At 37.6% G+C, this 15,232-nt stretch overlaps 1 protein-coding gene across 1 annotated transcript in view; it reads left to right on the forward strand.

The window, feature by feature from the left end:
- HUNK (hormonally up-regulated Neu-associated kinase) overlaps positions 1–15,232 on the forward strand; it is a 132,847-nt gene that overhangs the window by 63,288 nt on the left and 54,327 nt on the right. The window contains exons 3-4 of the mRNA XM_027875563.1: positions 936–991; positions 13,814–13,949. Of these exons, the coding sequence (XP_027731364.1) occupies positions 936–991; positions 13,814–13,949 (192 nt within the window). The remainder of the gene's footprint in view (positions 1–935; positions 992–13,813; positions 13,950–15,232) is intronic.

The raw sequence follows: 15,232 nt of genomic DNA on the forward strand, positions 1-15,232 counted from the left end.
TCGATATTGCAGTCATTCTTCTCAGAGCTTTCAGCCTGGATGTATTTGGAGAAGGCAACTCATACAAACTATGTTTCCTTCCTTTGGCATTATATAGCACTTCTACTTTATAACCAGTTTTCATAGAATTCTGTTTTTACTAGTGTTTAACTTATTTTTTTTAACTTAAGTTTTTGGTTTGGGAGGGGAAATTAAAATTGCCCTTTAAAAGGGAAAGCACATATCTCTCTTTCATCCCCCATAAAGAAATATGTACATAGAGTGGGTAGGGGTGCAGTGATTCTTTCCTATTCACTAGATGCAGATGTAAGCACAGATGTCTCTACCCATCCAAGTGGCCAATTAGCATATTTGTTCTATGCTGAAAGGAATTTGTTAATCACCCATGGGATTCTAAATTTGAATGTGTAATTCTAAGAGGACCACATGAAAGCAGGGCCACCTGCCATTTGGTGGACCACCTTTGGCCTCTGAGCAAATAATATTGGGAGGATGATTGGATTAAGTGATGTATTTCTAACTTTCTTAACCCTTTGTTCTCATTACTACCCTTCAGGCAGATTTCCGACAAACATAAAGTTCTCATCTCTACTTCTTTGTTTTTGTTCAGTTTCCCTTTCCTAGAACACCAATTTCTTCCTCTTTTGCCTGTTCAAATCCAGTTATCCTCCATGGCCCCCTAACTTCTACCTCTTCCAGAAAGCCTCTTCCTTCTCTCTTAGTCCTCTTGCTTCATAGAACTCCTAGAGAGTATACCTGTATAGTTTAGCGTAGAGTTTTATACTACTTTATGCCTTGGGTGATGGAGTAAATTTCAGAAGAAAAATCTAGCGGTAGTTAAAAATATTACTGAAGCAGCTTATTTGCTTTTGGGCAATGCTAATATGTGACTAGATATACTTATTCAAAATACTCTTCAATTTTGTTTATTTCAGAGACTTGAAGATAGAAAATTTGCTGCTAGATGAGGACAACAATATCAAGCTGATTGGTATGAATTTTTAAAACATATTTTCATTTATTTCATTAACTATTTCCCAATTACATGTAAAAAAATTTTTAGCATTCATTTTTAAAATTTTTAGTTCCAGATTCTTTTTTTTTTTTTTGTTTTGCTTTTTGTTTTTTTAGGCAATTGGGGTTAAGTTACTTGCCCAGGGTCACACAGCTAGTAAGTGTCAAGTGTTTGGTCTGAGGTCGGATTTGAACTCAGGTCCTCCTGACTTCAGGGCCAGCACTCTATTCACTGCGCCACCTAGCTGCCCCTGAGTTCCAGATTCTTTCTCCTGCCTCTCCCTCACCCCTTGAAAAGGCAAGAAATTCATCAATTATATATGGAAAGTCATGCAAAACGTATTTTTTACTTTCTTTATTTTTCTTGTGTGTGTTTTCTTTTGCAAAATGGCTAATATGGAAATATGTATGAATTTTTTAAAGCAATACAGTAGCAACAGTATTGTAAATCAACTGCCAATTATTTGTGCATGGATGATAGGATAATTTGTGAATTACCCATTGCACATTGTTAATATCCAGTCAGTTATCTCTCCAGGGCCACTTTTCATTGCCTAAATAATAAAGCCTAAGGGAATTTAAGGCAATTTTAATATTGCTTTTCTTCTTGCATATTAGACAGAAGCAGAGTGACTTGTTATAACTGTAATATCAAATCAGAACTAAAAGAAAAATACTATAAAACAGTCATATCAAGTACTCTATAGCCTAACAGAAACTTTTTTTTCTTCTGCATTATTGGATTATCAACACCATATCTCTCTTTCATAAGTATAGATACTTTACAGTAGATATTTATAGGGGCTTTTTTAAGCCCTCTATAGAACTGCTGAAAAACCATAGAAAATTAATTGGGCCAGAGAGTCTATAAACTTAATCACTATTTCCCTTTACTCAGTGGTGATAATAGAGGAGAGAAGAAGAACACATGGCACTGTCTATTTTTAATAGAATCTTATTTCTAGATACTGTGGGTATCTAGCTATTTCATAAAAATAAGGAAGTGTGTAAAAATCTAGAATTATAGGTTAATTATTGAATAAGATGTAATTGTTATAAAGTTCCCTATAGAAAAAAAATATTTTTTTTTCCTTTTACTCAGGTTTGGTTAAAATTTTTTTGTGGCTTAATCTTTTATAGGAAGATAGTATGAGATTAAGTTTTGTACCTGTACTTAGAATTTACCCACAATATAATTTCTAGGGAGCACTTTCTGACTCCACAGCTATCTAGCTCCTTTCTTTAAAAAAAAAGTTATACTCTTTCCCCCATTTTCAACACAATAAAGAGGCTTTATATTTGGGGATACCTCAGAGGAGAATCAGTAGGCTTTTGTAAACTGAATCTTTTTTTTATATTTAGGTAAGAAATGTTGGATTTTTAAAAAAATTTCTATAGGAATATAATGGTGGTATTTGCTTTTTTTCGGGCAGGAGGAATTCTTTGGCCAGAGTGACCCTTAGGTTTTCTTTGTGTCCATGGAGAGGTGATAGCGATTAGCCAATCTTAACAGTACTGTAGATGGTTGCCATGAATGGACAGTTAAATGACACTGTATAAACATATAGGCTAAGGTGGTTAATTCAGAGAAAAAGCCCTTACCTATGTGGAACTAAATTGAAGAAAAGGCAGTTCACTGATGACTGGTTTTAAAACCCTAATTCAATATTTATCTACATTAATTTGTTATTTTGCTTACATCTTTCCTCTCTACCCACTACCTCTTCCTTGTAGTCACCCATTTGTTTTAAATAGATTTTATTGGCATCTTTTGATTTGATAAAACTTTCATTTCCTCCTGTATCTTTCTCTTCTCCTATCCCAGAAATCTATCCCTTAGAATAATTTTTTTTTTAATTGGAATAAGAGAAAAATTTTCAGCAAAACCAATCAACACATCCAAAAACCCCCAAACTTGCATAGTCCTACATCTGTGGACCCCACACCTCTGCAAAGAAGTAGAAGGAAGTGTCTTCTTAGATTTCTTCTCTAGAGACAAATTGAGTCATTGAAATTCAATTTCATTTGCATGGTTGAAGCCATGACATATATTGTTTTTCTGGCCTTTGTAAATGTGCCATAGCATATGAAGGACTGGGAAGCATTGTTTTGAACAACTTTTTGTTTAGTTTTGTTCAGAATGTACATAATGGAAGCACCAGCCTCCTTAATATGGTTGCTTTTACTTAAAAGTTAATTGCTGAAAAATGTATTACTGAAGGAACCCCTTGCAAATAAAGCAAAGACATTTTATGTAGCTGACACTTGGACATTTGCCCTTTCTCCCTGTTGCTCATTTTAGATCTTAAAAACTCGAGTGGATGCATGACCCCATTCATGTGGGGGCAGATTGCCACTGATCCACACTTTTTCATTCTCCGCCACACTTGTATATGTTCTCCCATAAATCCTCTACGGGGGGTCCATCTGCTATTCTGGAGACTTTCTTCTAGATTTATTGGCATTTTGAGGTCATACCAGGACAGTATGGAGGCTATCCATTCCTCACTCTCCTTGAATAAGTGACAGCTAGGAACCCGAGTTCAAATCCCGCCTCAAACACTTTCTAGCTGTGGGATGATAGCAAAGTCATTTTACTTCTTTGAACCCCAATTTCTTCATCTGTAACTCTGGGATTAATAATTGCATCCATCTCACAGTATTGTTGTGGGGATCAAATGAGATAACATCTGTAAAGTGCTTTCCTAGCCTTAAAGTATACTAATGCTATCTATCATCATCATCTTCCTCTTCATTCCCAGGCACACACATATTTGTTGATATCCTTTATGCTGCTTCAACCCTGCCATAATATTCAGATGTGTGCTGGAGCCAGCTCCAATTGTTAATTTTTTTAAAAAAAATTTGTATTTTAATGTAAAATTTTTAATTAAAATGTTAAATTGTTAAATTTTCATCGTGAGCTTTTATTCACACAGTCAGGTAGGTGTCTGAGGCCAAATTTAAATTCAGGTCTTCCTGACTCCAGGCCTAGTGACCTAAGCACCACTTAGCTGCCACTTCAGAAATCAGCAATTGCTAAAAATCAGGGCTTGATTTATTGTTTTGTTGATTGTCTAGGATTAAGAAAGTAATAATAATGTTGATTAAACATTAAAGTGTGTGCATACATTCCCCCCTCCCCCCATCCTGGAGATCCTGGTTGTTAAACATTTACTAGCACACCCTTGGAAATATTCTGCAGACTACTCATGTCAATTGATGGCTTCTCCATTGCCATTTAAGTGACCTGTACCTCTAATTCTTTGGATAGTGTGGTATTCTTTTGGGGATTCTTAGATACATAGCATTCCTGGAAGAATATTAATGTCAAAAAAGGTGAACCTTTGTTTTAGAGAGAAGGAAGGAAAATATCATTTATTAAGAGCTTACTGTGCATCAGTCACTGTGACAGGCTGGACTCATTAAATGCACTGAACAATTTTCCACATGCAATTGATCCCATTATCCTACTCCTATTAAATTTTTGCTCACAATAACCACTCAAGATACACGTAATCCTGAACCAACACTGGTCGTTCATACAAAATCAGAGTTTGGACAACATTCTCCATCTACTTGGTTTTCCCTGTGTGGATAGTTAGACCAAACTCTTTTGAGAGAATTATCTGAAAGGTATTTCAAATACAAAATCCTCCTGTACTTCTATTTTCTGAGGATAAGTAGCATTCAGTTCTTAGTGAGCTAAGATTCTGCCTTAAAGTTTCTCCTCCAAGGTGTCTCCTGTGCAAATGTTAGAATCATGTACATCTCCCTGAAGGATATAAAATTTGCTCCTATTTGAGTAACTAGGGAAAATAAAGTGTCTCCTTCAAGGAATATGCAAAATGACAGGTGAGACTTATCTAAGCAGGGAAGAAGGCTCTTTGGAGACAGAGTGCTGTCAATCAAATGACTAGAGGAAGACAGAGGTGTGGCGTTTTTTCTTTTCTCTCATTATATGACAGGCGTATGACATCAACAGATTTCAGAACTCAAAAAATAACTGCTAACTTTGACTTTGAGCTACAGAGCCCTGAAGAAGGGCAGGAAGTTCAAGCCTAGGGAGTAGCCAGAGGGCTATGGGCCAAGACTGTAAATCTGTAACTGTGGTAGAAAGAGCTCACTCAAATAATCAGGAAATACATCTTTGTTACTCATGATGGCTTATCCCAAAATTTCTCTTTAGTCTTCCTCATTTTAATAAACTTTCCCTCTTATCATGTTACTAATTATTATTAATTAGGAATTACTATCAATTAATTATTGGTATTATTAATTGTTAATTAATAATTGCTACTAATTATTAATATTATTATATTGTGAATGCCATGCTTACAAGGACTCCAGTCTCAACGTACTAAGGACTATGTATGTGTTTCCTTAGGTTTTTTGAACTGGGGCTTTAACCAAGAAAGTAGTAAAAAAAGATATTTGGTGGGAGGAAGAGCACTGCATTTGAAGTCAGAGTACTTGGGCTCACATCCTAACTCTTCCACTTAATAATACCTGTGTGACATTGGGCAGATCACTTTACCTCTTCGCGACCTCATTTTCCTCATCTGTAAAATGAAGGTGTTGGATTAGATTATCTCTAAGATCCCTTCTAACTGTAGGTGGATAGACTGCCAGACCTGGAGTCAGGAAGACTCATCTTCCTGAATTCAAATCTGGCCTCAGACACTTACCAACTGTGCAACCCTGGGCAAGTCACTTAATCCTGCTTGCCTCAATTTCCACATCTGTAATATGAGCTGGAGAAGGAAATGGCAAACCACTCCAATATCTGCCCAGGAAACCCCAAATGGAGGTCACAGAGTTGGACATGACTGAATACATAATCCTCAATATCTCTAAAGAATCTCTGACTCCAGGGCCGCTTTTGGGGGGGTGGGAAAAATGGGGATGCTCACTCAAGCATGTACCATCTGTGTTTGTAATAGTTGATCCTTAATAGAACTATGTAGTACAGCATGTAGAGTGGTATGAAGGTGACTCAAGCTGGTCCCTTGGTAGTTTAGGCCCAATATTGAAACCAAAGGAGATGAATACTTGGAGGTAGTTCAACAATTAACAAAAGGAGGTTTACTCAGCCATAGCATAGAAAAGAGAAGGAAGGAAGGGAGGGAAAAAAGAGAGGGGAAGAGAAAATAAATTATTTATTAAGCACTTTTCTATGCCAGGTACTGAGCTAGGAACTTTACAAGTATTATCTCATTTGATCCTCACAACAACCCTGGGAGGTAGGTGCTGTTTTTATTTTCATTTTATGGTTGAGGAAACTGAAGTCAAATTACTTGCCCAGGATCACATAGCTAGTAAGTGTCTGAGACCCAGTGAGAACTAAGACCTTTTTAACTCCAGGCCCGGCATTATCTACTACACCATCTTACTGCCTCTACCACACCCAGCTCTGCTAAATGTGGCCCCCATTATTTCCATGTAGAAATGCATCTAATCATCAGGGCACAGTGTAGTGACTTGTAAAGTTTTGTAACATTCACCAAGTCCCATGGGCCCCAACTCTCCATGTGGGGGGAAGGGGCAGCGGGGAACTTTTGTATAACCTTAAGAAGTGACTTGTGAACAGCTTGTTAGCTTGAGACTAAGCCCCCAGGCTAATCAGGTCTTGGCAACAGATTCGTCAGCTTTTAGGAGAACTAGCTTAACCTACATTGAGAAAATGGTGCTAAACCTTTGCCTTTCATGGAAGGTGAACTATGGAAATATTTTTGTTCCATTATTAGAGGACTGGAGCATGAAACACCAATAAACCACAAAGAGGGTGTCATTGAAACATTACTAGAGATTGTTTGGGAATCTCTGTTTAGGTGTTTAGAATATTGGGTAAATTGTTCATGGAGGAAGATAAGACGCATACTGCCTTGTGTGCGTCTTCTGAATCAGTAGACCCTTCTGAATTTCCTAGAGGGAAACATAGAGAGGAAGGCACATGGAAAGTCATCAGAACATCTGTCAGCTTAGTGATGAAGGCAATGAAGTGAAATGAGTGCTGGCTTTGGATCAGAGGACCTGATTTCAAGTCCTAAGTCTGTCACTTACTCTCAGTGTTACTATGGAGAAGTCATTTCATTGCTATCTTGTGGAAGTTTCCTCTTCTGCAAAACAAAGGACTTTGACTAGACAACTATTAAGACTCCACTCAGTTCTAAATCTATGATGCTATAAATCTTATTCTTGAAAGGACTGCTTTTCTTCTTAGGAAAGGGTGAAGGAACTATATAAGATATGACAAAACTATTGGAGTGGTAATAATTTCCCACTAGCCCTCAGTATGGCCATATCACCAAAAGTAGACAGAGGTTGTTGGCCAGGCACTGAAACAGATATTGCTACACTCTGGATCTCCAATAAAAAGTTGCCATTATTTTCCGAAGATACTGTTTCCCTATGGACAGTGAGGTAGCACAGTGGATAGAATTAAAATTTGGCCTTAGATACTTCCTAGCTATGTCGTCCTGGGCAAGTCACTTAACCCTGTTTGCCTCAGTTTCTTCATATGTAAAATGAGCTGGAGAAGAAAATGGCAAGCCACTCCAGTATTTTTGTCAAGAAAACCCCAAATGGAGCCATGAAGAGTTGGACATGACTGAAAAATAACTGAACGACAACTGTTTCCGTAGGAGAAGAAAAATTTGATATCAACTGGCCTGTGCCATTGATATGCTGTAGAGAGAGGCAGATGTCAAATACAGCATAACATTTACCACTGCTAAAAAGATTTAGCGGGCCTGGGTTTGCTATGTTGTGCATGGGAAAAATAAAAAATACTGTTTGTTATGCTGTATGAATGCTTGAGGTCATGAGAGGATCACTTTGGGAGTATAGAGCTCACCTTCTTATGTAGTTTCCAACCCAAAAGGAGGGGAGAATTTTTCCTGTTAATGTGTCGAGGTTAGGAAAGGTACTGCACAAAGTGGTGACTAAGAACATAGTAACTGTAGTAGACTTGTTCAAGAGCCTTAGTTGATGAACAATTATTATCCTAACTATGGTTATCTGAAAAGCTGGAATAATAGTCCAGTTTCTCATAGTGGATAAAGATGATAAGAAAAGAAAGTCAAGTTAGTAAAAGGAGTTACTGGAAGAAATTTATTAGCCAAATAAGTCCCTGTGTTACCGTCTTATGTATTGACCACTAACATGAGACAGCAACTTCTAGGCAGGAGAAACTCCTTTCCACTGTATTCCCCCCATTTCCCAAGAGGCTATTTGAGCTCAAGAGTCATGAATGTAAGCCACCGGAATTGTCTAGTACCAAGGGAACCCATTGTGTGAAAGAGTCTACTAGTTCTGTGTTCAGTGTGAGTGAGAGGGACAGCCATATGCTAAGTGAACCCAAGAAAAACCACAGAATTTCAGAATTAGAGGCGACCATATCAGCTATCATCAACTATCTTTGCTCTCCCAAAGAATCCTTTCTGTCATGTACCTGACAAATGGTTATCCAGCCATTTCTCAATGACCTCCAACGAAGAGAAATCTGGGACAGCCCTTTCCACTTCTGGATAACTAATGTTAGGAAATTTTACCTTAAATCAAGTCTGAAATTACTTCTTTGCAACTACCACCTATTCCATATATTCCACCTGCTCTGTTTCTGCCTTTTCAGGCCAAATAGAGCAAGTCTAATCTCTTTTTTAGATGTCAGTCTTTCAAGTACTTGAAGATAGCTAGCATGGCCCCTGGAGTTTTCTCTAGGCTGAAGATGCTCAATTCCTTCATTATATGGTACGGAGAAGAGACTCTTCACCATTCTGGTCATCTTTCTTTAAACATTTTCCTGTTTATCGATAGTTGTTCAATATTCTTAATTTTTTTTATAATTTGACTTTTTAAATCTAGGTCATATTTCTATTTGGAGTTTATTGTGATTTATAGAATGGGATGTTGACCTAAACCTAATTTCAGTCAAATTGCTTTCCAATTTTTAAGCAGTTTTTGTTGAAGCCCTTACCCTAGTAGTTGATTTATGGATTGATTTTTTAACTTATCAAACTCTTTGTTACTGTATTTCTTTGCTTCTCTATGTTTTTATTTGTTTTTGTTTAGATTTATAAACTAAAAACATTTTTACAAGCATTTATTTTACCTCTTCTACTCTTTGCCACTGAACAAGTTCAAAATAAAAAGAAGACCCTCCTAACAAATGTGCATAGTCTAACAAAACAAATTCCCACATTGACCATGTCCAAAAATGCCTGTTTCATTCTGCATTTGAAGTCCTCTCATCTTGCAGTGTGACAATCACACAGCTGCAACAATGGTTTTCCTAAATCTCAGATCTTACTTTGTCATGCCTCTACTCAATAAACTCAAATGACTCCCTATCACTTCCAGGAACAAATACAGACTTTCTGGCATTTTAAATTCTTTAAGACCTGACCCCTTCTTATCTTTCCAGTTTTCTTACACATTTCTTCCCTTCTTGCAGACTAGCCTACTTGGCCTTTCTTCACACTCAACATATCATCTCCATGTATTTGTACTGGCTGTTCTCTGTGCCTGGAATATTTTGAAGTCACTCCCCAGCCATCTCAGCAAACATCATGCTTCCCACATACCAGAAACCAGGCTCTGGAGGACTTAACCTTTTAATTCCTGGAACTCTTGTCCAGGGACTCAATTACCCATTGGTAGTTGCTTCAGTTGCCCATTGCATCTACAATTGGCTGCAGTCATACTTGACTTCATTCGCCAGCCACCAAACCCCTGAACATATACCCCTTGTCCACCTTCTTTACCTCTTTTCTATTTCTAAAATCATAATCAAATCAGCTCTTTCATTGCTCCTCCCCTCTGATTCCAATAACCATTTTCCAATCAACATTCCAAGACAAAGTATCTCCCTCTGGCCCCATTCTTCAGGTGCATTATTTTTCCCTGTTAAAGTGTAAGATCTTTAGAGCATCTAGGTGGGATCTGAAGTGACGAAGACCTGAGTTTAAATCCAGTCTCAGACATTTAATATCTATGTGACCCTGGACAAGTCACTTAACCTCTGCCTCAGTTTCCTCAACTGTAATACATGAATAATAATAGCACCTGCTTCCAAGTGTTGTTGTGAGGATCAAATGAGATAATATTCATAAAGTGCTTAGCGCAGTGCCTAGCACATAACAGGTACTTAATAAGTGCTTATTTCCTTCCTTCCTCTCTTTGAAGGCAGGCATTGTTTTTGCTTTTGTATTTGTATCCTCACTATTGACACACAGTAAGCAGTTATTAAATGTTTTTTTTATTTCGTTCATTTATCTCTATCTCTTAGAATCTTTGAAATCCTTCAAGACTCAATTCAAGCACCATCTTCTATAGGAGGCCTTATCCCCCAGCTGCTAGTGCCTTCCCCTGTAAAGTTACATTGTTTGTACATACATACATACACACATATTACATACATACACATAGGTATATATTGTTTCCCCATTAGAATATAAATCTCTCTAAGACAGGGACTTTTTTTTTTGTATCCTCAATGTTAGCACAATGCCTAGCCCAGAGTAAGCATTTCATCAATACTTATTGACTCACTGATAAAACTTATAATTTTTATATAACTTTTAAAGCTTTTAAAAAATTAACCTTTTAGGTTTTTGGGGAAAAAAACTTTCACTTCCCAATACAACCCCCTCCTCACTCAGAGAAACAAAGAATAAAGGAAAATAAAAGCAGGTCAGCAAAACTCAACAACACATAGTCAAACATGCTACTGTATACTGTCCTCCACCTACATTGTCTCCCAACTCTGCAAAAAGGGAGGAAAGTGAGTTCTCATGTTTCTTTTTGGGTGCCAAGTTTGATTATTATAATTACATAACATTTACTTTTTGTGTGTGGTTCTTTCCATTTGCATTATTGTAACCATGCAACTAATCAACAAACATTTATTGAGTACCTACTATGTGCTACACACTGGGGCTACAAAGATTAAAAACCAAAGAGTTTACATTCTACTGAGGTAAACAACATGTATCTAAAATAAGCATATACAAAATATATGAAATATATATGTATACACACACCCCAGATAAATTTTATAGGACCAAAAGCATTAATAGTTGATTGGGGGGAGCTGGAATTGGGAAAGGTTCGTGAGGCTAATTTTGAAATAATCAAGGGATTCTTTTAAAAAGAAAAAAAAGGATTCCTTTTTATTACTAGTACTATTAATAGTACTAGTATCTAGTACTCTGGGCTTATTCTCCCAGAGTCTGGCCAGTTAGTCACATATCTTACTTAAGGTTCAAGGGGTTCCCTTGAGGGGTTAGGATATCTTTTTGTAATGCCATTGACTGAAGCCTCCATTCCATTGTGTTCTCCCAACATTTAGCTGCATGATTAGCACCCCAGTTTCATTTAGCCAATTAATATTAATAACTTTTACAAAGGGTTATTAACTTTGAAAATGCAGCAAGAATAGACATACAAGTATTTTCTCCCCCACTACTCCAAACACTTTTCCCTATACCACCTTGGTCCCTCGGGAGAGTAGCCTCATACTTAACACTTAAATAGCATTAGTACCGACAAGTTCATGTTCAAAGGCAGGATTGCTCTTTGTCTAAGCTATGGCTGGTCTGGGTCCCCAGGGTCCCTCCAAGCTATACTGACTGGCTGCAAACCTCACCATAGAATCCTCTCATAATAAAATTTTTTTAAAAAAAATCTTCTCATGGATCTATTGATAGTTTGTTCTCTTGAGCTTTTGAAACTCTACAGTTTATAACCTTCATCTAAAATAAAAGAATGTTGTTTATCCTTCATTTTTGAAGAGGACTAATGGCATCTTGGGTGATGTCTTGGTTTGCATGTGAATTGGATTGAAGTGAGGCAGAGTTCCACAAAGTCATTGGTCTCATTCTCTCTTCCTGAGTCATTGAAGTCCAATGGCAAGACAAAAGTCAAGATGACTGGTGATGTCCTGGGATGCAGTAGATACCTTGGCGTCTTTGATGCCTGACCAAGCTCTAAGCACTCTACAGTGCCTACTTCAGGCGCCTTCATGGCCATTGGAACAAAATGTTCTCATCTACCCATTCTACCAGGAAAAGTCTTCAGATGGTTGGTGTAGACATTCACCTAATTCACCATCAAGTTTGAGGCCTATCAGTTACCCTCACACTGATTTAGCCCATCTGCCAAGATAGTTTTACCGGGATATAGCCTCTGCACATGTTGCAGTTTCTTGGAGCCACAGGTGAGAAAATGAGGTACAGAACTTACTGAGGTAAGGAACCTAGGCCCATAGTCAGTATCACAGTATTGTTTCTCTTCTTTCATTGGAAGACCAATAGATAGGAAGAAATCAGCTGGAGAGAAGGTGGCTAATCAGCCAGTACCTTTTGAATGCATCTTCAGGTCTGGCTCCACAGACAATCAAAGAGGCTCCTTCTTGCCATGTGGTTAGACCAGAACCAGTTACTCACAACAACCCTGGGGAGAAGTGCTATTACAATTCCCATTTTTCAGTTGAGGAAATGGGCAAACAGAGGTTAAATGACTTACCCAGGGTCATATAGCTAGTGAGTGTATGAGGCAGATTTGGTTGAGTCAAGAACTGAAGTGAATTACCCCTGCCTCAGACACTTACTAGCCAAGTCATTTAACCTTTCTGCCTCAGTTTACCTCATCTGTAAAATGGGAATAGCAGTAGCACTTACTTCCCAGAGTTTGTTTTGAGGGTTAAATGAAATATTTGTAAAGCACTTTGCAAACCTCAAAGTGCTATGTTAATGGTGGTTATTATTGTCAAGCATATTTCAAACTTAATATGTTAGTTCCAAAACTGTCTTGCTAATCTGTGTCCCCTTCTGAACTTCTTTCTGCTTAAATCAAATCAAAATATTTAATTGATGTTCTTTTCTTCTTTTTTAAAAAATATTTCCCTAGAGTACAGGAAGGGGAGTAGTACGTAATAAGTTTGGGAAGATAGACTGGAGCCAGCCTGAGAAGAGCTTTGAAGGCTAAACAGAGGAACTGTTCTATTTGATCCCAGGCCCAAAAGGGAGCTCTTGGAGTTTATTAAGTAGGGGAATGACATGGTCAGACCAGCAGTTAAAGAAAATCTTGTTGGCATCTGGGAGTGAGACCAAGTAGGAGTTTATTACAATAGTCTAGGCTAGAGATGATTAAGGGCTGAATTAGGGTGATTATATTTAGATTGTTTATATATTTGGAGTTTATTGTAGTATATGGTGTAATATGATAGTCTAAATCTATCTTTCTCTTAGGAACATGTGTGCATGGTACATGTATATATACATACAAATACACATGTATACACACACATATGTGTATAAACATAGATGTATATTTTTGGTTGCTCTCTGGTCATCTTCATGTCATGTCTCCTCCCTTCCAGCCCAGCTCTCCAGTTCCCACCCTGGGGTCTTGGCCCACTGATTAATGAGAGCTTGCCATAATTAGCCTAACTTCAGGATTCAGACCCACCATGTTGCTGTCCTTTGTGATCCTAGATGGCTCATTTAGAAATGAAAAAAAAGCGTTTGATGGCAAAGTATTTGGTTTACAACATGTTTTTAGCTTTCAGTGGATTTTATAATGAAGTCTGATAAAAAAGTTATATAATTTTGAAAGAAAATTATAATTTCTGGCAAGTTTATGTCACCAATACTTGGTTATTGTTCACTCTTACAGTTTAAGGTTACCTAAAATTGAATGTTACCGATAGAGAATAAGTCTGATTTTATTGTTGATTTGGTGTATTTTTCATCTCTAATGTTGCATCTTTTCTCCCCTCACCCTCCCATTTTTACAGACTTTGGCTTGAGCAACTATGCAGGCATCTTGGGTTACTCAGATCCTTTCAGTACCCAGTGTGGCAGCCCAGCTTATGCAGCTCCAGAACTTCTTGCCAGGAAAAAATATGGTTCCAAAATAGATGTCTGGTCCATGTGAGTTATTCAACTTACAAAAGTGAATTTTTTTCCCTCTTCCCCTTCACCCCCCACACTCGTTTAATATAGGCGTAAAGTTAGAATGTTAGATGAAAAGATATCATGTTCTTGAAAGCTTTGGAGAGTATAATAAATGATTTTCTATTCTTTAGGGTCCAGAGAGAAATATGCCACCATCAGAATCTTTCATCTTAACTCAGAGATGAGGCTTTATGCCAAAACCATTTAGTCAGTGAATCTGATTTTCCAAGTGTTTGTTCAATAGCTCTATCCTCATTATTATGTGTATATGATAGACACATAAATATACCTTTCTTATAGTTGCCCCTTCTTTACCATATCTACCCCAGTAAAGCACTCACCCACTACAACTCTCCTATATTTCCTCTGGATCAGTTTTTCTTCTATGTTCTTGGGCAATTAGAAACCTCCTCCCTTTCCTACTTTTGTGCTGCTATTGCAGCCTCAGAATCTCATTTATATTTGCTGTACCTTGTTCAGTATTTGGAATTTGTGAGAGCTGGGAGATTGAGCAGGGGGCATCCCTTCACATTTTTTTTCATTGCATTGAGAGGCTGCATGCTCCAGTGATGTGAATGGAAATTCAGAATGTGTTTTCCCATACAAACAACTATGGTTAAGTTCTATGGTACTATAGTACTCTGGCATTCTATATCATGACTATCCTACAGTTTCACTGCACTGTGGTTCAAAGGGACTTTTGTGGGCTGTCCTGGGAACCAAACTACATTGTTTTTATGATAAAAATGCATTCCAATTTCCTGTCCACCAACTTCCAAAAGAACTTTGGAAACATGACCTATTTGTAAGCCACAAACTGACTATAATTGTTTCCCTTCCTGACAATGGACAAAAACATTATTATGCACATTACCATAAATGTGAGTGATAGTTTTATGATGGGCCAAGAGTTGATTGACGGAAACAGGACAGGGAGGATATAAATATTGGCAAAGGGAAATAGGCTGTAGGAGAGAAGTTGATTGGGGGTGGGGAGGAGATGTGATTTTGATTCAGAAGAAGTTCTTCAGGTGAGAAGGGCTGATTTGAAATAAGAGTAACAGCTTGAGTAAGCAACAAGAAGTGTAGCAATTTTTAGAAACCAGAGTCAAGGCTAGAGATCAAACAGAGCAGCATCTTAGAAAATTTAATAAAGGAAGGGAACTCTAAAAGAAAAAAAAAGGTCAGGGAATACAGAGGAACCAGCAATTAGCTTGGAGTTCAAGTGACAGAAGAGAATCATTTTCAACCTCATTAGA

Source organism: Vombatus ursinus, unplaced genomic scaffold, assembly GCF_900497805.2.
Source record: "Vombatus ursinus unplaced genomic scaffold, bare-nosed wombat genome assembly UNPS02014809.1, whole genome shotgun sequence".
NCBI classification, from domain to species: domain Eukaryota; kingdom Metazoa; phylum Chordata; class Mammalia; order Diprotodontia; family Vombatidae; genus Vombatus; species Vombatus ursinus.